At 43.8% G+C, this 24,070-nt stretch overlaps 1 protein-coding gene across 2 annotated transcripts in view; it reads right to left on the minus strand.

The window, feature by feature from the left end:
- Positions 1–24,070, minus strand: part of RASGRP1 (RAS guanyl releasing protein 1) — a gene marked incomplete at both ends in the record, with an annotated part of 63,872 nt that continues 39,802 nt past the window's right edge. Inside the window, 11 exons of one of the 2 annotated variants that reach the window (XM_080708139.1) lie at positions 1–135; positions 2,505–2,890; positions 12,059–12,211; positions 12,917–12,953; positions 13,642–13,786; positions 14,502–14,611; positions 15,429–15,533; positions 16,787–16,867; positions 17,908–18,183; positions 20,164–20,280; positions 21,208–21,381. In XM_080708139.1, the coding sequence (XP_080564265.1) occupies positions 1–135; positions 2,505–2,890; positions 12,059–12,211; positions 12,917–12,953; positions 13,642–13,786; positions 14,502–14,611; positions 15,429–15,533; positions 16,787–16,867; positions 17,908–18,183; positions 20,164–20,280; positions 21,208–21,381 (1,719 nt within the window). The remainder of the gene's footprint in view (positions 136–2,504; positions 2,891–12,058; positions 12,212–12,916; positions 12,954–13,641; positions 13,787–14,501; positions 14,612–15,428; positions 15,534–16,786; positions 16,868–17,907; positions 18,184–20,163; positions 20,281–21,207; positions 21,382–24,070) is intronic. The other variant, XM_080708140.1, reaches the window with a different exon arrangement.

Here is a 24,070-nt window from a genome sequence, read left to right on the forward strand (position 1 = left end):
CTAAGAACAGTCACCCTGCTCCATTTGGGCTAAGACATGATTAGTTTTTTCAAGCTGGAGGGATTCTATTTTCTTCTGTGCATATTTCAGTTGAATCTTCAGGGCATCATTATCTGCTCTCAGGGTATTTATTTCCTAAAGGGAAAGGAGAATAAGGTATGTTAATAAAGTAGCAATGAATAGCAAACCAGTTGCAACACTGGAAGTACAAGCACTTGCTTGGCATCTTCTATTCACTGTGGTTGAGAATTAATAACTGTTTTTAAAATAGTTATTTTGTCCTGAGTAGAAAATAACAAGTTATATACCAAATGAACATGTACAAATAGCAGTTAGTCTTTGTTACCATATCCCAGATGTGAGTGGCTAGCAAGCAGAATAAACCATTCCTGAACAGTGGGTGGAGGGTGGCAAAACCTGTGGGGGTTATAGAGCAGGAGGTCTTGACTTGGCAGAAACAGTCTCTGGTTAGGTCTGGGGGTCATAAAAGCAGTGCTTGAAAATTCTATAATAAGAGATATTACACTTAATTTAAGTCCCTCAAGTCATTGAAAACTAACGTATGCTTTTGATAAAAATAAGAATTTTACCTTACTTCCTAAACTAGGACTTGGTGATTTAATTTGCAGTGACTTAAATTATAGAGCCATCAGCTGATTTCGAGGCTTTCGATTTTGAGGCTAATGACCTTACATTTTATTGCACTGATAACACCAAAAGAAGACAGGGGCAGTGTCTGGGTAATCACAGAGGCGCTGGGTTGTTTCTTAGCTTGAGCGACCTGGATTGAGTGTTAGCCACTATTTTGTACCGAGCACTTGCTGTGTGCCTGGTGCTGTGCTACATGATAATGGTACTAGAATACAGTGACTCTTACACACACCCTGAAAATAGATGGTAGATTGAAGTTTTATAGAAGCAGGAAATATTGCCATATGGTTTTAGACTAGATATGAGCCCAGGTATATCTGACCCAAGAGCCTTGTTTGCTTTTTCTTTTGTCCCATTCACTAACATTTATATATTACATGCATTTTAAATACTGGGTTGGTTTGACGAATCATTGTATAGGACTGTTGAATTATAGATAAATCATTGTAAGAATTTAATTAATTAATTTATTTGGTACGAGGGATTGAACCCAGGAGCATTCTGCCTCTGAGCTATTTTCTATTTTGAAACAGGGTCCCACTAAATTGCTGAGGCTGGCTGTGAACCATTGATCCTCCTGTCAGCCTCCCAAGTACAGGAGTGTGCCACCAGGCCTGGCTGTAAGAATTTTACTTAATGAAAAAGTGGGGCATGTTACTATTCCTTTAAAATGTATGTAGGAATTTTGGTCCTAAAATTTATTTACTATGGATAAAAGAAAAGAAAGGCAGCTGTGAAGATGGAGAGAGTTTACTGGCCCTGATTTACTGAGTAGGAAGTATTCTAGACCTAATATATCTGAACTCTTTCTACAGCCTACATGTCTCAGCATTCCCGTTCATAGGCACATAAATGTCAGGATTGAGACCTTACACGTAATCCTGTCCTTGCAGCATACATAGGACCAGACAGAGCACAGAGCCTAACAGCTGGCAGAAAAGAACATCTGGATTGGAAAGAAGGCTTCACTTCCAAGACCAAAGACCTTTTTACTTTTATCAAGTTCATTTTTCAAGGTTTCATTCTTAAAAGTTATGTTCAGAACTTTAAAGAGAAAGAAGGGCTTTATATAATCCAAACTTTTTTTGGCCACTGGGGATGGAACCCAGGGGCATTCTACCTCCAAGCTACACTCTCAGCCCTATGTTTTAGTCTTTTATTTTTGAAACAGGGTCTCACTGAGTTGTGAAGGGCCTCGCTAAATAGCTGAGGCTTTCCGCGAACTGCGATCCCCGTTTCCGCCTCCCGAATGCTGGGATTATAAGCGTGCGCCACCTCGCCCACCTTCAGTTACCTTCTGATTGACTTGATCCTTAGTGCACATCTTTAAATATACTTTGAGCAAGAGAGTTCCTTTCATCCAGAAAAATCTCATTTTTTTTTCATGTTTTACCTAAATGTGATGTTTAGAGTTTCCCATATATTCTCTAACTTGTGTCTTGAGATGTTCTCTGCGTCCACTCCTGGCAGTCTGGCAGGGAATCCTGAGGCCTCGTGGGCAGCCTCACTGGGATGTATGTAGAATTACAGAAGGAATTCTAGCCAGGTGGATGTTGGGTTGTGTTTGTACTGCTAGGCCTCCCAACACATAGCACAGAGCTTGATGTGTTGGGAATGCAGGCAGGCATTCCTCCCCTTTAATAAAACGAATGGTGTTAAAATTAATGTATCCTTGCTTTCTGGTCTCTAAAATGACTTGTTACTGTGATCGGTAACATTGTTCTTCCTCCCTCTCTTTTTTCTTTATCCTGTTAGTAGTCCAGGTGAGGTGACTCTTCAGTTCACAGACTTGTCCCTGTTTTGTTTTACTTCACTAAGCCAGTTTGGGAAAAAAGGAATGAAAAGGACGGTACCTGTTCCAGCTCTTGGTAGGTCGGGAGTCTGAGGTGCCGGAGCTCTTCTTTTGATTTTATGAGGGATTCTTTATTCTCCCACTTGACAAAAGCCCGCTTTCTGACCAAGACTGGGCTGGGGCACGGAGATGTGCAACTGGGAGGCACGTAAAGGGCATCCTGGGCCGTCTTCCTCGGGGAGGACAGCACGGCGTGGCCAGACAGGGCCTCGCTGCCAGTCCACGGGAGTGGCTCGGTCTGGGTGCTTTTGTGGGCAACAGTTCTCTTGAGCCGAACGGAAATCTTCTGTGAGGACACTCCCATCAACATGATGGTCCGGTCCTTACTCTCCTCACCGTGCTCCATCGTCTCCCCGTTAGGAAATGTAAAGGATGCGTCTTCAGGTGCTGTGGGGAGAGACATACTGTGTTAGTACTTTTACAAAAGCACACTCGAGAGTCTCACAGTTTCACACAATGCCCTTCTTACTGTTATAGATGTTCCAAACAGAACCCATCTGCAGGCATCCAATTTAGGGAGTGCATACAAGCTGAAACCCAGGAATTCTGCTGGCCAAACCACAGCTACTGCTGTCCAGATGCACTGACCCTGAAGAAAGGGCATCTTTTCTGTTGGTACAAAGGTTGCCATTTCTACACTGGCTCAATGCTGCCAAGTTCCATCAGTTTAAGAGAGCAGGACCGATGGAGAGAGAGAAATGCTATGCTTACTCTTTTCTGTGGATTCGGGTATGCTTAGTAACCAAAGTCTGGGGCCTGATAGAGGGGCCCTTTAGCAGGGGGTAGGAACCCTTTGTTGGACTCATTTATATATTGGCCACAGCATAACGCTGAAGGGGAAGTTTTGGCTTTGTGGAAGTGTGTTCCAAATATGTGGCCTTTGCTTGATATTGATGGGAAAGGGACAGAGGAGTCATTCTGGTTTTCTTCCTTGAACCAATACCACTGCCTAGGGTCCAGTCTGGAAACGATAACCATAAAGAGTAATTTCCCAGAAAAGCAGAGTAAGACTGTATTTGAGATGTACAGAAGGCTTTAAGATAAACTACAGATCATCTAAGTTTACTGTTTGCAAAGACTCAGCACTAAACCTGGACTCACTGAAATGTACCAGGTCCTGCGTGACATAATTTTGGGATTGTGTTTATCTCATTAACTGGGGATAAAAATATTACCTTCTGGAGTTTGGGAGAAAATTATTATGTAAGAGAAAGTGCTCTGCAAAAAGTATACATTTGAATTACAGTGTTATTTTTTCCCTGTTAATAGATTTTCTAGCTAAGACATCAGATCGATAGTCAAAATAGCTTAAAACAGGTTTTCTAGCATTTTTAACTTGAATCCATAGTTTCAATCCTAGAAATCTAATAAGAATTGTAGTTTAATTTTCTCTTAAGAACATAGTTTAGCCATATAAAACCAAAATTATAATTATAGTTTACTGCCATGCTTAAAATTGTTATACTTAGTCTAATTACATTATTTGAAGGAGTATTATAGGTGACGATTTTTGCATCTCTTTTTTTCCTACTTTTTTTCCTTTTGTATTGGAGATTGAACCCTGGGCTTTGTGCTACACAAGCCCGGGCAGCCACTGTGATTTTTAAAGATTTAATTTTTTTGAGAGAGTCTCACTAAATTGCCTAGGCTGGCCTCAGACTTGTGACCCTCCTGCTTCAGCTTCCAAAGCAGCTGGTGTTACAGGCATGTGCTGTCTACCATGCCTGGCTCATTTTCCTACTTTAAAAAAATGAACACATAGTAACTACGTATGAATGGTATTGGGTATGATATTTCCAAACATACGCACAACGTGCATATTAATGTTCCTTTTTCTCCGTATCCTCTTCAGCATTTGTTAGTTCTTTTAAGAAAAAATAACTGCTGTGAAATGGTATCTCATTGTAGTTTTTTTTTTTTTTTTTTTTTTTTTTTTGCGGGTCTGGGGATGGAACCCAGGGGCATTCGACCTCTGAGCTACACCCCCTGCCCTATTTTTCATTCTTTACTTTGAAACAGGGTCTCACTGAGTTGCAGAGGGCCTCACTAAATAGCTGAGGCTGTCCGCGAACCGCGATCCTCCTGTCTCAGCCTCCCGAATGCTGGGATTACAAGCGTGCGCCATCACACCCGACTTCATTGTAGTTTTGATGTGTATTTCTTAGATGGCTGATTTTACTCAGCATATTTTCATATATAATTCCTTAGAAAAGTATATTCTTTGCCCATTTTTAATTAGATTGCCTATTTATTAAGTGTTTGTGTTATTTATATATTCTAGATCTTATCTCTCTGTGAAATGCACAGCCAGCAAGTATTTCCTCTCCTCCCATAGATTATCTCTTCATTCTGCTGTTGCCTTTCTTGTTTAGAAGCTTTTAAATTTAGTGCAATCCCACTAGTCAATTTTTGCTTGTTTTCTTTGCTTTTGGCCTGCACTACTATCTCGAAGTGTTTCTCTTATGTTCTCCTGTAGTAGCTTCAGAGTTTCAGGTTTTACATTAGGTCTCTTGATCCAGTTTGAGTTGACTTTGTGTCATCTTCTGCGTGACTCCTGACTTCCAGCACCATCTGCTGACAAGGTTGGCCTTTCTCCAGCGTGTCTTTGGTGCCTCTGTAGAGATTCACATGTTCATTTCTGAGTTCTCTGTTCCATTTCTTTGGCCTGTGTGTCAGCTTTTATGCCAATACCATGCTGTTTGGTGACTGTGGCTCTTAGTGCATCTTGAAATCAAGTACTGTGACGCCTCCAGCTTTCTTCAAGACTGCTTTAGCTACCCAGGACCTCTTGTGCTTCCATATGAATTTTAACATTGTTTTTTCTGGTTCTATTAAGAATATTTGGTATTTTGATGGGGATTACATTGAATTTGTATATTAGATTTTCTAATCCATGAGCATGAGAGGTCTTTCCATTTTTTATTGTCTTCAGTTTATCGGTTTTTGTAATTTTCATTATAGAGGTCTTTCACTTTTTTCTTTTTTTTTTTGGTGGTACTGGGGTTCCTGGAAGCCCTTCTACCTCCGGGCTACACTCCCAGACCTATTTTATATTTTTTGAAACAGGGTCTCTTAAGCCAGCGCGGCTGGCTTCGAACCTGCGCGATCCTCCTGTCTCTGCCTCCCAAGCGCGGGGATTACAAGCGTGCGCCACCACGTCCGGTGGAGGATTTTCTAAAAAACATTTTTTATTACTTATTATAGGTCTGTTCAGACTTTTTTTTTTTTTCTTTTGGTGGTACTGGGGTTTTTGAAAACCCTTCTACTTCTGGGCTACACTCCCAGACCCATTTTTATATTTTTTTAAATTTGGAAACAGAGTTTCTTAAGCCAGTCTTCGCCATTTTTAAAATTTTATTTATTTATTTATTTATTTATTTATTTATTTATTTATTTATTTTGCGGTTCTGGGGATGGAACCCAGGGGTATTTGACCTCCAAGCTACATCCCCTACCCTATTTTTTTATTCTTTATTTTGAAACAGGGCCTCACTAAGTAGCTGAGGCTGTCCGCGAACCACGATCCTCCAGTCTCAGCCTCCCAAATGCTGGGATTACAAGCATGCGCCACCACGCCAGGCTCCTGTTCAGACTTTTTATATCCTATTGGATCAATTTGGGTAGGACATAATGTGTGTTTAGAAATCTGTCCATTTCTTCTGGATTCTCCAGTTTGTTAGCATATTAGCATACGGTTTCTCAGAATATTTCCTTATTTTACCTTTAATTTTATTTCCTTGGGTCTTTGCTCTTTTTTCTTTTTTCCTTTGTGTGGTTCTGGGGGTTGAACCAGTGGCATTCTACGTCTGAGCTACGCCTTCCAGCCCTATATTATTTTTTACTTGGAAACAGGGTCTTGAGAGCCTCACTATATTGCTGAGGCTAGCTTCACACTTGTGGTCCTCCTGTCTCACCTTCCCAGGTGTGCATCACCATGCTGGCTTCTTTTATTTATTTATTTTTCTTGGTTAGTCTAAAAGTTTGTCAGCTTTCATTGTCTCAAAGAACCAACTCTTTAATTGATCTTTTGTATTTTTTTAGACTATTCCCACTCTGATTTTCATTCATTCTTGTTTTGGGGATGCATCATTAGATTATTTATTTGAATCTTTTTTTAATATATTCATTCCTTGGTGTACATTTCTCTGTGTTGCTTTTGCTGTATCTCACAGGTGTTGATGTTGCTTCCATTTTCATTTGTTTCAAGACGTTTTAAATTTTCTCTCTGATGTCCTTAGTGACCCATTGTCCATTCAAAAGTATGTTGTTTAGTATCCATGTATTCGTATAATTTCTAAAGTTTCTCTTGTTTCATTCAGATTTTAATTTATTAAGACTTGTTTTGTGTTCTAATAATTGGTCTATTATAAAGTTCCATGCGTTGATGGAAACAATGCATGTTCTCACCTGTTGGATGGGATGTTCTGTGTTAAGTCCATTTAATGCATAATACGGTTTAACTCTGTTGTTTCCGAATGATCTTTCCTTTAATGAGAATGGGGTATTGATGAAACCCTTCACTTTTATATTAGAGCTTATCACTCTTGTTTGGTAAAATGGTATTTCTTATAAAATAGAATGCTCTGACATTAGGTGTATAGAGATTTATATATATATATATTTTGTCTTCTTGATGAGTTGATTCCTTAATCATTCTTATAGTTTTTTCTTAATTTTGTTGGGTATAAGAATAGTTACTCATTGCTTTAGGATTCTATTGCTTAGAATATCATTTTCTATCTTTTCCCTTTTAGTTTGTGTGTCTGTACTGGTAAAATTAGTTTCTTGTAGGCAACATATTTTTGGGCTTGTTTTTATCCTTTTAACCAGTCTTTGTTTTTTATGTGGGGAATTTAGTCCATTTACATTCAAAGTTATTATGGAAATGTATGGACGTAAGCCTGTCATTTGTTGATTTTCTTTTAGCTATTTTAAATACTTTTTATTATTCTTGTCTTAATTATCTTTGTAAGTTTGATGGTTTACTGTATTGATGTTTCTTTTATATTTCTTTCTCTTGTGTGTATTTATTCTATGGGGATTTATACTTTCACATGGTATCATGACACGAGCTAGCTTTCTTTCCCTTTTGAACACAGGGTTCCCTAAAGCATCTTTTATAAAGCTGGTCTGTTGGTCCTGAATTCACTCACTTTTGCTTCTCTTTGAAAATCTTTTATTTCTCCTTTGTTTCTGAAGGATAGCTTTGGTGGGTGTAGTCATCTTGGTTTGCAGTTTTCTTCCAGGACTTGGGATACTTCATTCAGTTCTCTTCAGAACTATAGGGATCTGCTGTTAATAAAGCTGGATTGCCCTTAAATGTACTTGGTACTCCTCTTGGGATTAAAGGTTCTTTCTTTGTTCTATTCTTTTGACTATGTCTTAAAGAAGATCTTGGGGGCTATCTGGAGTTCTATGAGCCTCTTGTACACAGGTGTCCATGCCTTTCCCAATATTAGGGACGTTTCTATGCCTTTGACCTTGATTTCCTCATTGTTGGGTATTACAACCTTGCAGATATTAAGTCATTTAGTGGTGTCCCAAAGATCCTGAATGCTTGTTCTGTCTGAATGTGTTATTTCTAAATACCTGTCTTCAAGCTTTGATTATCTTCTACTTGATCTGCTCGGTTATTGAAGCTTTCAGCTAAGGTTTTTTTTTTTATTTCAGTTATCAAGTTCTTAATTTCCAAGATCTGCTGGTTCTTTTTCATAATCCCTTTTTGCTGCGATTCCCATTCATATCCTGTGTTGTCTTCCTACTTTAACTATGTAATCTGTATTCGCTTGGTCTCGTTGAGCTTTTAAAAACCATTCTTTTGAATTCTTCATTAGGTACTTTGTCCATTTTTGTTTCCTTGGAACCTGTTACTAGAGAATTAAGATCTTTTGGTGGTGTCATAATACTGTTTTACCATATTTTTTGTCTTCCTGCTTTGAGATTTGCCCATCTATGGTGGATCAGATATCTACCACTTCTGTGGGATAATGGCCTTCTTAGGAAGCAGCTTTCTCCTAAAGATATGTCTTGGGGTATTGGTTTATTATGCAGTGTTGTATTTATTTTCTAGCTAGGCACAGTGTGTACAGTGCTAGAGTTTGAGAGAGGCTGTCTCTGCAGGTCATGCAAGAATGGGGACACTAGAAGTTCAAAGCAGGTATGGTACAGACAGCAGTGTGTGGGTATACCCTCACACGACTTCCACAGTCATGCTGGGGCTTTCCTCAGGCACCAATGGTGTTGGTTTTGTTACCTGTAAGGTCTCTGGTACTGGCTGCACTAGCAGTGGTAAGGGGCCTGACGCACTTACCCTCTGACCAGACAGCGAGTGGTCTGGCCTGCATGCTTGCTCGGGAGAGGCAGAGAGCAGAAATCGTAGCACCCCCTCTGGAGCTCATACCCAGTCCCATCATCAGAGTGCAGGGTGGCAGCCATGCAGGTGTGGTGGTATTCCTCTCTGTTGCTACTGTGTGCGTGACTCCCCATGAGCAAGGCCCAGGACGCTTCCCACTTAGCTGTGTGTTTGTGGGTGCAGCTGGGGCTTCCCATCCACCTCTTACTCTTTCAGCTATAGCTCCTGCCAGGGAGTGAGCAGAAGGTCTCACCCGAGCCAGGCAAAATTCCTCCTGCAGTCTCCCTTGGCTGTATGCACGAAGGGCAGAGTGGCTGCCAGGGCCTGCCCCCGACTCTTCAGCTGCAGTGCAGGTGGAGTGAGAGAGCCAAGCCCCAACAGCCAGATCGCTGCGTTGCTCGGGGAGGGTTCTTCCCCCGCCATGTCACTGAGGGGAGGGCACTGGTGTGCTTCTGCATGTGACTGGTCTGGGGGCAGGCTTCCTGATCACCCACTGACTGAGGCAATATCCTTTGTTTCCATCCCAGACAGTGCAGGGCAGTGCAGCAAAGCATCCATAGGGTCCCAGAGCTGGGCCTATACGGGAGTTTTGGACCCCAGCAGTCCAATATCAGATAAGTCCTGCCTCAAAATGGATTCTGGCTACCTGGAGGGTTTTTAAATTTGTGGATATATTATGAATTATTTTTCCAAAGCAAGGCTGCTTTATTTTAGGTTACTTTTGTAGTTAGACTGCAAATCCATGAGGGTTGTGGAACTTCCCAGTAGCGAGGCTTGTCAGTAATTTGCACTACCAGTTTGCTGGGACTTTGTGGAAATCTCGTCTTCACCCTATGCAGGGAGGCTCCTCCTCCCTATCACAAGCAGGTGTCAGGATGTTGTCTCTCTTACCATGCTGTTGTTTGGGGTCTCTCAAAGGGTTTCTGTTTTTCTCCTGATTTCCAGTGTTCTACCATAATCACTCAGCTCAAAATACAGACAGACACCTGCTGTTTTCATCCTTTGTGAAAGAAAGCAGGTGAGTCCCGAGTGCCTTGAACCCCTCCCCCTTTTGTTCTTTTTTTTGTTTTGTTTTGTTTTGTTTTTTGCAGTACTGGGGATGGAACCTAGGGGCATTCTACCTCCAAGCTATACCCCCAGCCCTATTTTTATTTTGAACAGGATCTAACTAGTTGCCAGGGGCCTCACTAAGTAGCTGAGGCTGGCTGTGAACCTGCAATCCTCCTGTCTCAGCCTCCCAAGTCCTGGGATTACAAGTGTGTGCCACCATGCCCAGCTTCCTCCTTTTCTTTAAACCAGTTACACTATTTTTTTGACCTAATTATGGATATAACCCCTTCTATTGTTTAGGTCAATTTCCTAGACATACAAGGAGTTTAAGACAGAACTTTGAGAACTCTATTTTTGGGGGAGCAAAAAGGGAAAAGGCAAATAAGAAAAAAGCAATGGAAGGGAGCCTTTAAAGTTCCAGGAAGCATTATAGGACACCACAATGTTATAAACAGCAGTACAAGCGTACGTTTCTAAAAAGTAAAACTGATCTGTGCAAAAAGTTACAGGGAGACTGAAAAAGATAATGATGAGCTCAAATGAAATCATTGGCAATTTTAGTTTGATGAGCAGGTGCTGTACCAGAAAAAAAGAATTAAGGAGAAGGAAGCAACTTGAATGGATAATGATATTGGGTAGTTTTCCCATTACAAACAAAGCTTGTCTTAAAAAGCAGTTTCACAGCAATTTTCAGTTGTTGCCCATGATACTTTTTTTATCCTACCATTATTCTATTTCCTGTTTTCTCAGAAGTCTTTTTTTTTTTTTTTTTTTACCATTTTGGGGCTGGGTTTAGGGGTGAGGGGACAGATGGCTGGAAATCCCTAAGAACAGCCCCTTGGGGAGTCCTGGTTGAGGTCCCAAACTCAACTGCTTCCTGCCATGTTCTGTGAATACTTGGATTTTACATGACAGAATATCTTTCACGGTGGTTTTTGTGGTGACTTCTATTAAGAGTTGAACATCAAGCTGGAGGTATGGCTAAGTGACAGAGTCCTTGCTTAGTATGCAAAAGGGTCCTCAGTCAGTGGCAAACTCCTGTAATCCCAGTACTTGGCGGGCCGAGACAGAAGAATTTCAAGTTTGAGGCCGGCCTCGGCAACTTCATGAGACCTTGTTTCAAAATCAGAAGAGCTGGAGCTCAGAGCTTGAGTGCCCCTTGTTCAGTCCCCAATATAACACACACACGCATAGACACATGAACATAAAATCTCAGGAAAAAGTTTTTCCTAGGAACAAATCACCTTCCATATTTGGAGTCAGCCTATGTTTAGACACATGGTATGGGAAAGGATTCAGAAGGATAGCAGAAAATTTTACTTGGCTAGTATGATAAGGAGTCTGTACTGCTTACCTGAAAGTAAAGCACTTAAGTTTTCCTATAATTGATTGTTAAATGCGTACTGATACTTAACACTGGGGTTTAAAAGTGACTTAAGTGCACAGTGGACAGTTTTCTCCAGGCTTTGCTGCGACTGTAATAACTTCTCCACTCGGGACTCCATTTCAAGCATAGTAAGAACCACACAGGGCACTTATCTGTGTTAGGCCCAATTGTAAGTACTTGATATTATAAACCCGTCTGTTCCACAGAGGGAGAAAATGGCATAAGACAGGATGACAAACAGTGAGTCTAGCTTGTTGTGAGAAGTGAGCTTTTCCCTTTTGGCTCTAATTAGAGGTCACATGGCTTCTTATACCATATGAACCAGTACTAACATAATAAGCATTAGATTTTGCCTGTTTATATACCAGATATATTACACACACACACACACACACACACGCACGCGCGCACACACACACGCACACACACACACATGCACATATTCTCACTATCATTGTTTTAGGTTTGGGGATGGAGGAGGAACATTGTTAATTTGAGGGACTATCTTGGCCAGAAATCAGTATCTGCACTTGGCATAGTCACTCAACAAGCACCTGTTGATTTTAATGCCTAACTTGTACTCTTATTCTAACACCCTTAGGTGTGAGGCACAGTCAGGGAGCTGAAGACTAGGAATGTGGCAGGGCTCAGTCCTGTCCCAGCAGAAGAGGTCCAGGTTTACAAATGAAGACATACAATTATGAGGTGATCGTTCCAGACGTTGCCCTCCCCTCAGTACTTTGCACTCTTCCCAGTGTCTTCTTACCGTGGAGTAGATCTTTGGCTCCCAGTGAGCACAGGCTGGACACTGGCCCCATAGCGATGCTGTTCTCCGTGGGGACTGTCAGGTTCTTGGCTCGCTTCTTGCATTCAAACACCACCAGGTCTTTACACTGTTTGTGGCAGTTCATCCCACAGTCTGTGGACAAAATACCCTAGTCAGGAAGTTGCTTCCTTTCTTTCTTCTCCAGGACCTCACAAACAACGTACTTCTCTCTTATCACACATGGCTGTCTTGTCTTCTGGAGCCAGGACACCTAACAGTCCTAAGGAACCCACATTCTTCTCACTTAATGAACCCTGGATCTCACAAGGGTCATGGTCCTTATCAGCGAGTCTTAGAATCAGAAGCAGCATCTTATTTCCTTAGAGGAAAGAGATGGTGTCCTGATCACTGCACATCTTGCTTACCCCAGGGAGACCTGGAAGCTCCCAGCTGCTAGGTCTTACTTTTCCTTCTTTGCAGTAAAAGAACTTTCTTCACTGCTGAGTTTTCCTTGTCATTAGGAAGGACCCAATGGCCCAAAGTATCTACCTTTACCAGTAGAGCTGACAAAGGTCTTCACTAATTATCTTCTGTTGCGAAAGTGACTCTGTCCTTTTTAAACTGGGGATAAATATCCTTCCATGACTATACAAGGGCACATTCTCCAATCAGCCATCCTTGGTTCCAGAGCAACCAAGGCAGAGAGAGGGTCCTGTAAAGGGAAACTGCGTAACTGGCCGCCCAGGCATTCCGTTCCTGTGTGGTGGCAGTGCCTGTCAGGGGTGTTCTCGGGAAGCCAGTTTGCTTTTAGAGGAAAGCCCCTTGGGAAACGATACAGTCCACAAAGCTGAGTCTTACCTTTACATCGATATCCTTGTTTGATCACTCCCCAGAGCTGTGAGACAAGACACAGAACCCGTCATTCATCCAAATGGTGGGAGGCTGCAAGGTGACATTCATTCTTTATTTTCCCTTAGCCTGTTCTCTAGCTTAGGTGGGAAGGAAACCTGCTTCATCTCTCATATCCCTTGTCTCTCTGACCTTAAATTGAAAACAGGGAAGGTTTGGATTGACCACAGTCAAATGCCCTGCAGAAGCTCATTATAGTGGCTTTATGACCCAGAGCTGCTGCCGCCTGGCATGGACAAATCAGGACAAACAGGCTCCTCTGGCCTCCATAACGATGAGAACAGAGTCTCAGGTTGGAAACGGGATTTATAGGAGACGCGGTTGGGGGGGACAGGAGGGCAGAGCTCAGGCCTTCTCTTAGGGGGAGTTTCTTTTGATATGGCAGGGAGGGTGTCTCATATTTCCTTTTCCTAACATGTGGAACAACACATGAATGTAATACTTAAAAAGTAGACCCTCAACATTTCTATACCGTTTATCCCGGGCCTCATGCAGCAGGGAGAAAACAATCAGGAAGAAGTGAGACAAGACAAGCTCGAGTAAACTCCACGCACTTTAGGACTGGGTCCTAAGCTGGGATACGTTTATCAGGATTATGAAGTCCGTGCCTGTTGTACTCACTTGGACTGACCCATACTCCTCCCCAAGTTCAACCTGACACACGAGCAACTTACGAATCCAGCACAATTGTCGCAGAAAGTGGGTTTCAGGTAGGTGGTCTCCTGGAAGTTGTGAGGAAAGCCCAGGCCCAACTTGGAGTAAATGGAGCTGGCCCTCATGAAGTAGGCCGTGATCTCGTCCCTGCTGATGAGGCCTTCCCTGCCAGCGAATGACAGGCGAGCACGTGAGTCGGGGCAGGGGTGGCTTGGACCTTAGAAACCCACTCTCCTTTCACCCTTAAGGGGTAACACTGCATGTACACCTGACGATGCTCCCACGAGCCCTCCTCATCGAAGGGCGTAGGAGCATGGACGAAGTAGGAAAGGCCGCGTATTCACTTCCACAGTTGTTCTTTGGCCATGCTAAGGCTTTCTTAATTAATATGACCACTATCTATAAGGCATGGAAATGAAATTATGTAAAATGTCTTATAGGGAGGGGAAGGCCTTATGCTGCAGTTTCTGACTTTAGACTGCACAACTGGAACTCACTAGCCATACATTTGGTTTCCTATGGAAAGAGAGAACTTAGTAACCATGAGAAGAGTAAGTAATACAAAGTATTAATAAATATTGGTTGTTTCCCTATATGCTGTCCTAACTATAAGGACATAGCAAGAAGGAAGACAACTTTTTCTCAATTGTTGACTATTCTTATGAAATCTTCAGTGTGAGGTATGCAAGAAAGCAAGGATATTTCATGGCATGGTGTGATTCAAACTAAAGACAAAGAGACCGTCACTGGATGATTGCTGTCTCAGCCCTAGTATTTATTAAGTAATCACAGCAGCTACACATCTGAGTTTACATATTCTCTGTAAACCTGTTCTTACCAGCATGCCTATAACCATATATTCCTATAGACAAATCCTTACCTGTCTTTGTCCATCACACAGAAGGAAAATGGAAAACTGGCAGCAATCTTTTCAAATTCTTCTTGAGAAATGTATCCATCCTGGTCATGATCGTAATTCTTGAAGACAGACTGAAAATAGAGTGTGCGCAGTAAGCACTCAAGAGAAGCCTATCTTCTGCTCTAGCCAAATGACAAAAGTGCTGGGGCCGATAGAGGAAAGCCCCTCAACAGCCCGCATGCGAGGAGCAAGGAAACACAAGGAAACATGCTCCTAAAGCTGTGGCAAAGATTCACCGGCTGCATCTCAGCCTGTGCTGCACCAGCCAGGGGAGGGTGGCCAGGTGCACCAGCCATCCCTGCCCAGAGGCATGGCGCTCTCCTCGCCCTGCCCTTCTCCCATGTTCAGTTCCTGTTCCTAGGAACAGCCCGGTTGGAGAGCTCTCTACCGACTAATCCCCTGTTCCTCATTGTTCTGAGCTTAATCTCCTGTTACATGAGAATGACCACAATAAGAAAGGCAGAAAACACAAGTCAGCACAGATTTGAGTCAAGCAGTGCCACAGTGCTCACTTCCAGGAGCAGTGGCATATACCTAAGATCCCAGTACTCAGGAGGCTGAGACAGGAAGATCGCAGGTTCAAGGACAACCTAGAAAGATTTTGTTTAAAAAAAAAAAGTACCCGGGGGGAAGGGTATGGTTTGGAGGTAGAATGCCCCTGGGTTCAGTTCCCAGTACTGTGCGCACGCATGTGCACACACACACAGTCAAACTTTACCTCCTGAAGCATTCTGCAGCCAGTGTGAGAAGTTCTCTGTGTTCCCATCGGAACACGTTTCCATTTTATCAACTTTGAGTTTCTATCACTGTGCTCCCCTCCTCCACGGCCCCCACACAAAACTAAGCCCGGCAGTGCTTTGACGGCCGCTCAAGCCCAGAGGTACTTACGTCTACCATCCTCTGGACGTGTTTGCTGATGGTCTTTGGGTCAGGCTTGGGAGATACTCCTGAGGCCCAGTCCACTACTACAGGTGGCTTTGAAGGTGTAAGTGGCTAAAATGAAATATTCAGGTAAATTTCCATGACCATAAGGGAGCTTTGTGACTTACTGCTCCTCCCCCACCGCCTGCCAGTTACACCAGTAACTCCTGTGTGCAGGGACAGGAAGTAGAAAGCACACCCATGAGAGAAATCCTTACTAATCCTGGCTAACACTGGTATTGTGCATTATAATTTCCAAAGTGCTCTTTATATCCATTATTTCCAACTACAGATAATTAAAAGTTCTCAGTGTGCCCAAGTTTCAGTTCTCCATTAGACCTCTTGTCAGTGTTATCCAGAGAGTGAAGTGGGTCCTTTAAGTTTCCTTTCTGTTTTCTAGTCACCTTTTAGTAGAGAAGGGAATGAGGGAAAACTAGTTAAAAGGCAATAAGACACACAGCAGAAAACATTGAAGCATGGACAACTGAGATAGAATTTAAATGTCTGAAACTTGGCTCAAATTAAAATCTTACAAAAACAAGGTAAGTTAGCCTTTCCAATGAAATGCCCCTTCAACACCAAATATATAACTACAAAATATTTCCAGTGAATATCTTTCATTGCAGTAGGAAGCTACACCTTGATATGTATTGAGATGATGAAATAGCCATCTGGACAGATAAACTGGAATTCTAATGTGCAGCCAGCGCCCTTCCCTGTAGTACTACTGGCTTTTGAGTTGGGAAGCTTAGCAGGAGACTGAAATGATTGCACTGGCCTATAGGAGAGACAGGATCAGATAACCTGTGAAGTTCCTGCTGCGTGCAGGACCAGTGTTGTTCACCTGCTGGTGAAAAGACCCAGCAGACTGCCCTTTCTATGAATTTTGGGTCAGACTCAAACCCAAAACATCATAGGATAATTTTTTTTAACCTATCAACCTGGAGATTAGCAGCTGAACTTCTGATTGGCAAGCAGTGTCCTCATTACCACCAAGTCATAGAAAAGAACTTGAGTGGGAACACTCCTTAATAGGACAGTGGTGTCACTGTAGTCCACAAAACTACCTTCCTCTCTGATTGGTAAATCCCTGTCCAATCTACTCTTGACACTTATGGCACATAGTTATTTACTGCTGGCACAGTTGTTTCTTTGACTAAATTGTAAGCTCGTTGTGGATGGGACCTGTGTGTCATACATGTTGAAAAACGTTCTGTTGCTAGCACAAGGCTGGGCAGATAGAAATGAAACACTTATTAAGCTGAACTTAAAAGTCTATTCCTTAAGATGAGCAAGCTTGAGGAGCAAGTTGTAAATAGACTCACTGGGGCTCTGTGGTTTCTTGGTTCTCGGGCATAGGAGAGCTCATAGATTTCATCTTCAGTGTAGTAGAGATCCAGAGACAACTGTGGATCAAAGGAGAACAGGGTTAATTGCTGGGACATGGTCCATTTTCCCAGGACTGATATTTCTCGGTTCTTTTCCAGCGGTTTAATCTTCCAGGTACTCAGTTGTTTTTAAAATCCAGCGCTTAGCCAGTATAACACCTGCTGTAACAGTAGGGCAAGTATTCTTTCTAATTAAAATGTTTGGAGAAGTTCCAAGATGCCCACTTTTTAATGTCCCTGATTTAATATCTATGCCTCTATAAAGAGTGGAGGTAAAAAACCTGCCAAGGCCACCTGACCAAGGTGAAAGGGCTGGAACACCAAGATTCAGTCTTGAGGCTCTATCAATATGCTGTGAGGCAGGAAAAAGCTATGGTCATGATTCCCTTCTGCACAAAGAAGCAGGTTAAAACAACTTGTCAGTTTTGGAATTGAAAGAGAAGTTAAAGGCCATTTCAGACTAACCCCTCTTGAGTTTGCAGAGGAGGAAGCAGACTTTGGGATTATGTACCACAGTTACACACTAACTGGTGAGGTGTAGAACTGCAGGTCTGGAAGGAAGCTCAGATGATCTCACCCCACTCCCCAAGTGTAGACCCTGGTCTCCGTCGCACTGACAAGGGTTCTCCTACCCTTGCCTTGGAGATCTCCAGGAACAGGGATCTAAGCCAGTGGTGAAAGGAACCAAAGAAGAAACCTTTTACTCACTGTCTTGCCCCTGTTGCACAAGAGCACACTGTCTCCACCTGCTACCAGCCCTCTTGTTCTGATTTGCACAAGCTCCTTCTAGAAAGATCAGGACTGCTTTCATAGGAGTTGAAGTCCAAGAGCAGGCTTACGAGAGAGCCTTGGCAGTCCCCGACCTGAGTCTAAGGCTCTGACCCACAGTCGTGTGGGTCCCCTGTCAAGTCAGGTCTTTGTGCCTCAGTATCTCATCCATCAGGTAGAAATAACAGTTGTACTTCATAGTTTTTATGAGGATTAACAGTGCTCACATTTGGTCAGGTATACAGAACGGCGCCTGGCACACAGGAAGTGTTCTCAAGCGTGAACCTCACCGTCAGTAGGTGCACCAAGTCCTTGTTGGCCTCCAGTGGTGGGGCCACCTCCTGCAGCTGGACCAGTTCATTGATATGATTGTAGAGCGCCAGCAGCTTGTGGACATTCACCTTCCCGTCCTCCAGGTAGTCGGGCATAGCTTCATACAGGGAAATGAGATCCTTGAGGTGCACCCCCAGTATAGGGATCTTGAAGTGGGTGCACTCTCCGTAGGCTCGCCGATAGTTGTCGTAGTTTCTGCAGGAGGACAGCAGGTCAGTCATCTCACCCAGAACCTGTAAAGTAGAACAGACCAGTCACAGGTACCTTATGGACATGGTGTACTGCCCGCAATGGCCACCTTGCTTTCTCTTGTCCCCTGCTGCACTTTCATTCCATCCCTCATTTATCAGGCAGAGAGTGCTTTATCTAAAAGGTAGAGATTATGAAATACAACTGGCTATATCAAATGTCACAGAATGTACTTGCAACTACAGAACATGCTTTACTTGATTTTTACTATAACTTAACATTTTAAAATAGAGCTTTGTCATTTTTTATGTTAAAACTACTTTATTTCAAAAATAAAAAAAGATAAGCACCTGGTACAAAAATTGAAGAGGTTCCAGGAGCCATGCAGTTCCCTTCCCTAGTGTTGAAAAGACAGTGTTGCCTAACGTTTGGAATGGGATCTCAGGGAGTGCTGCCTTGATACTGGCATGGGGAAAGTGGATTGCATGTGCTGCTCCCCATGAGGCTCTGCGTTCCTTCATCTCCAGGTTCTCAAAATGGGCCTGTGTCTGGGAAGCTGGGGACATTCCTTTCACAGACTAGCTCTGAACTGAAGAGACTGAACAGGCCAGTTCCCAACGAAGAATACAGGAAGGATGAGGGAGGCCCCACGGAGCTCTTCCTTGGCCTGAGTGGGTACCGCTGCTCCACAGCACAGAAAGAGCAATGAGATATGGCATTCCCCTAGGAGGCTCCGGGTTCAAGTCAGCCAGTATTTGGGAGCCCCAACCCCACAGGTGATGACCACATTTCTCAGAAGCAAAACGTGAGGTGAAAGACTGCCTGCCAATCGTGTTATTACACAAGATAACCACTTTAGACACTGCCCAAAATTCGTGTAATCAAAGTGTGGCCCAAGAAGTTTCATTTCTCCGCAGTGAAGAACTTGGGGCTTGGAGTCAGCCTCCTCTATCACTGAGAAGGCAAGAGAGCCTGCTCCAGGGAACACCACAGGCAAGCATGGGGTGTGGGAGCTCACAGGACAAGAGATCAAGGGCGAAGGCAACAGATTCCTCTTCACCGCAGGTGAAGGCAGCTGCCTGGGGACGCTTGCTTTAACCTGGATTCACTAATGCACTCTGCAGACCACCCTGAGACCTAGCAGCAACACGCAGGAAGCCAGAGGAGCCTCTCGCGGAGAGGGGGCAGCCCTATCTTATAAGCGGAATGACGTGGAGCATGTTAGCCTCTGGCTTTCTGTGGCCCTTGACATATGGCCAGTCTTTTCAGTTGTTCCTTTTGATGTCAGAAGACCTGTTAGGGAATGGAGAGGTGAGTAGAGTCTTCCTTTGGTCCAACTATTGTCAGGGAGAGGGGCTTCCTCGAGGCCTAGCACTGATAGGGATAATCAGAGACGCCTCAAAAGGAGGATGGATGCTCTTTCATGCCAGCTTGGGATGTTTGTGGTCTGAGGACAAAAAGGCCCTCTACATGAGATGAAAATGATCTGAGAGCCGTTACTAGCTAACCCATGCCATACATACCTGCGTAGATCCTCAGTACATCATGGTGCTTGATAGTTATAATACTAGCCCTATGTCATAAAAGATTAAAATACAGTCTGTAACATCTAAATAATGTAGGGAAGTACATAGGATGCTTGTCCTCAACAAAGCATTACCTGTTACAAAATGGTATCCGAAGAGCTTATCTCTAAGGCTCAAGTAATATTCAAGAATACAAAAAGTCTTCAAGTGTTCTGGCTAGCTAGCACTGAAACACTATTCCTTGGGGAAAAGTGCTCTGGAGCCAGGAGCTGGAGTGAGGGAGAAAGTGATAAAGGTCGTGACTGAATTTTGAATTCTGCATTTGGCCTGTGAATATGGATGGGAAAGAGGTACAGGTCGCTTCAACTGGCCTCCCTGATACTGTGCCTGGCTGACCAGGGAGGCTGGGTACTGGGAATGCTGAGTTGACCTCAAGGAGAAGATGCTGATGCCGATGCTGGCTGTGCGCCTAAGAGCCCCAGAGAAGACGGCACTGACCTTATTGATCTCGTGCGGGACGTGAGAACTTGTCTCCTTGAGCCTGGAGATTGAGCTATGACACAGCCCACCGATCACAGCCATCAATGTATTGAAGTTCTGTAGCTGATGGAGTTTCTGTGACAGAGAAGGCAGAGTCGTTACAGGTGTCAGTTACATGAGGAGCCCAGAGACTGACTGTCATCTCTGTTACATGGGTCTTCCTTACACTGGCTAAGATTAGTAAACAGGAGTTGCAATTTCTGTTCATCTTTCCTTTTCAGCTGAATTCCAGGCTGGTGGATGCCAAATTAGCAAGATGTCACATCATCTTTTTGTTGCGACTGTTCTGTGGATCACCATCTAAAGCGGTGGTTTCCCAGAATCACCGGGAGCACAGTTTAACACAAAGACCGCTAGACCCAAACCCAGACACCGAATGGCTTGGAGATCTTTACTTTACAATACCTTTAATAAATACCAGAGCAGGTAGTTCATGGTCCAAATTTTGAGAAACACTAGGTGAGCCAGCGTTGGAGAAAAAAATATCATTAAGTGTAATCTTTTATTGCTTAATCCCACATAGCTTTATTTTTTAACATGAGGACGTTGTCTTTTTTCCTTTGCAATATCTACCGATAAAGGATAGTAACTGGGATAGAGAAGCTAGACTCTCTGTCCTTCAAACACTGAACCCTGTCAACGCAGCAGGACTCAAAGGCCTCTGGTGACTCAGGCTGTGCTGGCTCCTGTGCTTCTTAGAATTTCTCTGCCCTTTGCCATGTGGCCCAGATTTAGGAAAATAAAGCAAGCATCTTCTGAAAAAGTGTTAAGAGATCTGAACAGATCTAAACCTGCATCCTGATCCTGAGGTGGCCTGCATGGCCCTCCACAGTGTCCTTGGGTGAGAGAGTAGGAAAGTCACGTCAAGCTCTGGGGGCACCTGAGGGCACACAGACCCCTCTGCGGTTGAGGGTGGAGCTTAGCTCTAATTGAAGACTGGGCTGGAAATAGAGATGACTTATCCTCACAGCCCAGGCAGAAAGTCTTGGCCTCACCACTCACCTGAGCCACGTGGATGAACTTGATGAAGACTTCTGCCCGGAGCTGTGGGGTGGGGCGGCTGAGAACCATCAGTTGTACCCACTGGGAGATGCCATTGCACAGGGCAATGGATCGCTCCATGGTGGGGTTTTCCTTCACACAGCTATTTACAAGGTAATTTTGATAATCAGAGAACTGGGGGGAGAAAAACAACCATCAGGACTGTGCTCTGGTATCTGGGAGGTCCAAGGGGCAGGCCAACTCTGCGCATTAAGGCCACCTGGGCCCTACTAGGGGACAGGCCGGCTTGTGGCCTCCTCTCCTGCATCATGGCCACAGCTAACAGGAATGATGGGAATCACCTCCAGGCCCTTCTACATCAAAATTAATTAGTTATCAGTAGATAGCTTCATACCCTAATTAGTCCAAATATTGCATCTGAGTTATTTGTGTCCCTTCTGAATTATACAGAATATAGTATAGAAGAAAAAAGTCTCACTGTTATTCCAGCTTTGCTGCTGAAGTTAAAGATAACCCCCCTCAGAAAAACAGCTCTCTCTAGATGTTATCTTAGCTTTAAAACGTGATAACAAAATCTGCCCTACTTAGGACACTGAATTGCTATAAAGATCAAGTAAGATAATGTGTGAAAGTACTTTTAACTTTCTAAGTGCGACCTAATGTGAGGTAGTGTTAACACGATAACTATTACCACAAGCCTGTTTGGGTTTCCTTCTACTCACCAACCTGAATACATGTACATGGACCTGGGTCAGCCCTACATTCAGTGGCCAGAGTTTCCCAGCCTGACAGTGGCACTATGTCGACCAACAAAACACTGTAGGCAAAGCTGGAAATGCCCTGGGAGATCTGGTGTCAATGGTGACTTGCGATTATAGCCTGTTGGAAGAATCCCTGTACTGGAAAGTAGCCAGAGGAGGAAGGGTCTGAACTCCTCCAGCACTCCCACAGAGTCTGGTGCTGTGACCATCTAGACTCTTCTCTGTAGAAGCAGGTATGGCCAGGTGATGAACCCACATGGATTAGGAGCCAGTGACTTGCCACGTTGCCTTTCCACTGCTGTAGAGAATAGAGATTCCTGACAAGATGAACCCTCCCATATCTGAGTCCAGAGTCACTCTGACCAGCCTGGCCCATGTTAGATACATAGGGTGAATGAAAAATTAACTTTTGCTTTGTTGTTGACCATTGAGATTTGGGTGTATGTGTGGGGGGTGGGGGGTGTTGTTATTGCAGCACATCTTGACCTTGCCTCACAACCTAAACAGTTGCAAATTAACTGAGTCCCATCTGACTGTGGTGTGATTGCTGATGGATGGGAAAATTCTGGGTAGGATTCAAAACACTTCTTTAATAACAGGCACAGAAAGCACAGGTCTTGCGCTGGGAACGTAGCTCAGCAGTAGAGCATAGAATGATCCCTCGTGAGTTTTTGTTTTTTTTTAAGGATATCATTCCCCTAAAGAGTACAGAGTATCAAATGCTTTTCTATTCACAGCTGAGATAAATTTGCCCTCCAACCTCATTTTGGAGAGAAAACTATTGTTTGGGAAAAGTGTTTAGAACTATGTAGAAAAGGTCCTGAAATAGCCTTCTACGAAGCAAACCATGGCACTCAAATGAGAGTCTAAATTTTTGTTTTCATTTACCAATAGAATAGTGCTCGCTCCCCCCGGGAAGACCCACTTGAGTTGTTTGTTCTGCACTGATTTTTCACTTGTGCCTGCACTGTTCTGATGCTGGCATCAAACAGATGTCCCACAGGCCTGACCCAGCAGGGCCGCCAGTCTCCCGGCAGCGCTCAGATTTCCACGGTGATAAATGACTCCTTTCAGTGCTTCTCAGCTCTGATTGCTCTCCTGCCCCATGACAGGAAGGCAGAGTCAAATGGAAACTCCCCAGGTGGCGCTTCATAGAGGGGCCCAGGTTCAGGGGAGGACTAGGGGTTAGTAGAGATTAATGCTTGGAGGCTTATTTCCATGCAGAAGTTGGGGGCTCCTGATTGGCTGGCCACACATCTGTGTGAAACAGAAAGGATTTTAAGGTGAAGGAGAAAGTATGCAATAACCTCTGCGACTTGGTTTGCAGGTCTCCTTCTGGCCATAGCAAGGCGCAGGTGCCTCGCTCTGACCAGTGTGCTGTGCTGTCCTGTGAAGCCAGTCCTCTCCTCTGGGCCTCCATCCCCAGGCCATTCTAGGAAATGCATGGAGAAACATAAAAGTAGAGAGAGCGCAGCACTCTCTACTTTTAGAGCAGAGCCAAAGACTGCACCTCTTGGCAGGAGTGGCTCTGAAAAGAGTAAGGGTATCATTTCTCAGAAAAGCATATTGTCCAGTGGAGGTCCTGGCATGGGGCATGTTGACAGGGTCTCTTTGTATGGGACCAGGGTCTCTGGAGCTCTAAGGACCACAGCAAGGATGGGATGCACCTGTGCCCTCCCTGCTCCTGAGGATAAATCAAAATCCTCCCTTTGTCTCTCTCCACCACCACTCGCTTTGGCTCTGCTTGGCTGCTCCAATAGGAAATACTTGGTCCACACGGTTTATCAGTAGAAGTAAGGTCACTGCTGGGCATCAGCACCACTTCAGGGGCTTAGGGAGGATCTGGGTTAGACCAGCAGCCTCTGTTCTATTTTGGAGATTCTCAGAGCCATTCAAAGCCTACCGTAGAATGAATTCAAACTTAGAGGACACAAGCCTCATTTTTAAAAAGAAAGATTAAAAAATAATTGTGGAAGCCTAATAACCATCAGAGGTTAAAAAAAAAAATAAAAGTATGCATGTGTACTTTCACAATGTTGTGTGCGGCGGGGGTGAGTGGATATGGAGGCCCTGAGATGGGAGAAGCACCGAGGGAGTAAACC

This window comes from Muscardinus avellanarius (assembly GCF_963383645.1).
Source record: "Muscardinus avellanarius genome assembly, chromosome: 12".
In the NCBI taxonomy this organism is placed as follows: domain Eukaryota; kingdom Metazoa; phylum Chordata; class Mammalia; order Rodentia; family Gliridae; genus Muscardinus; species Muscardinus avellanarius.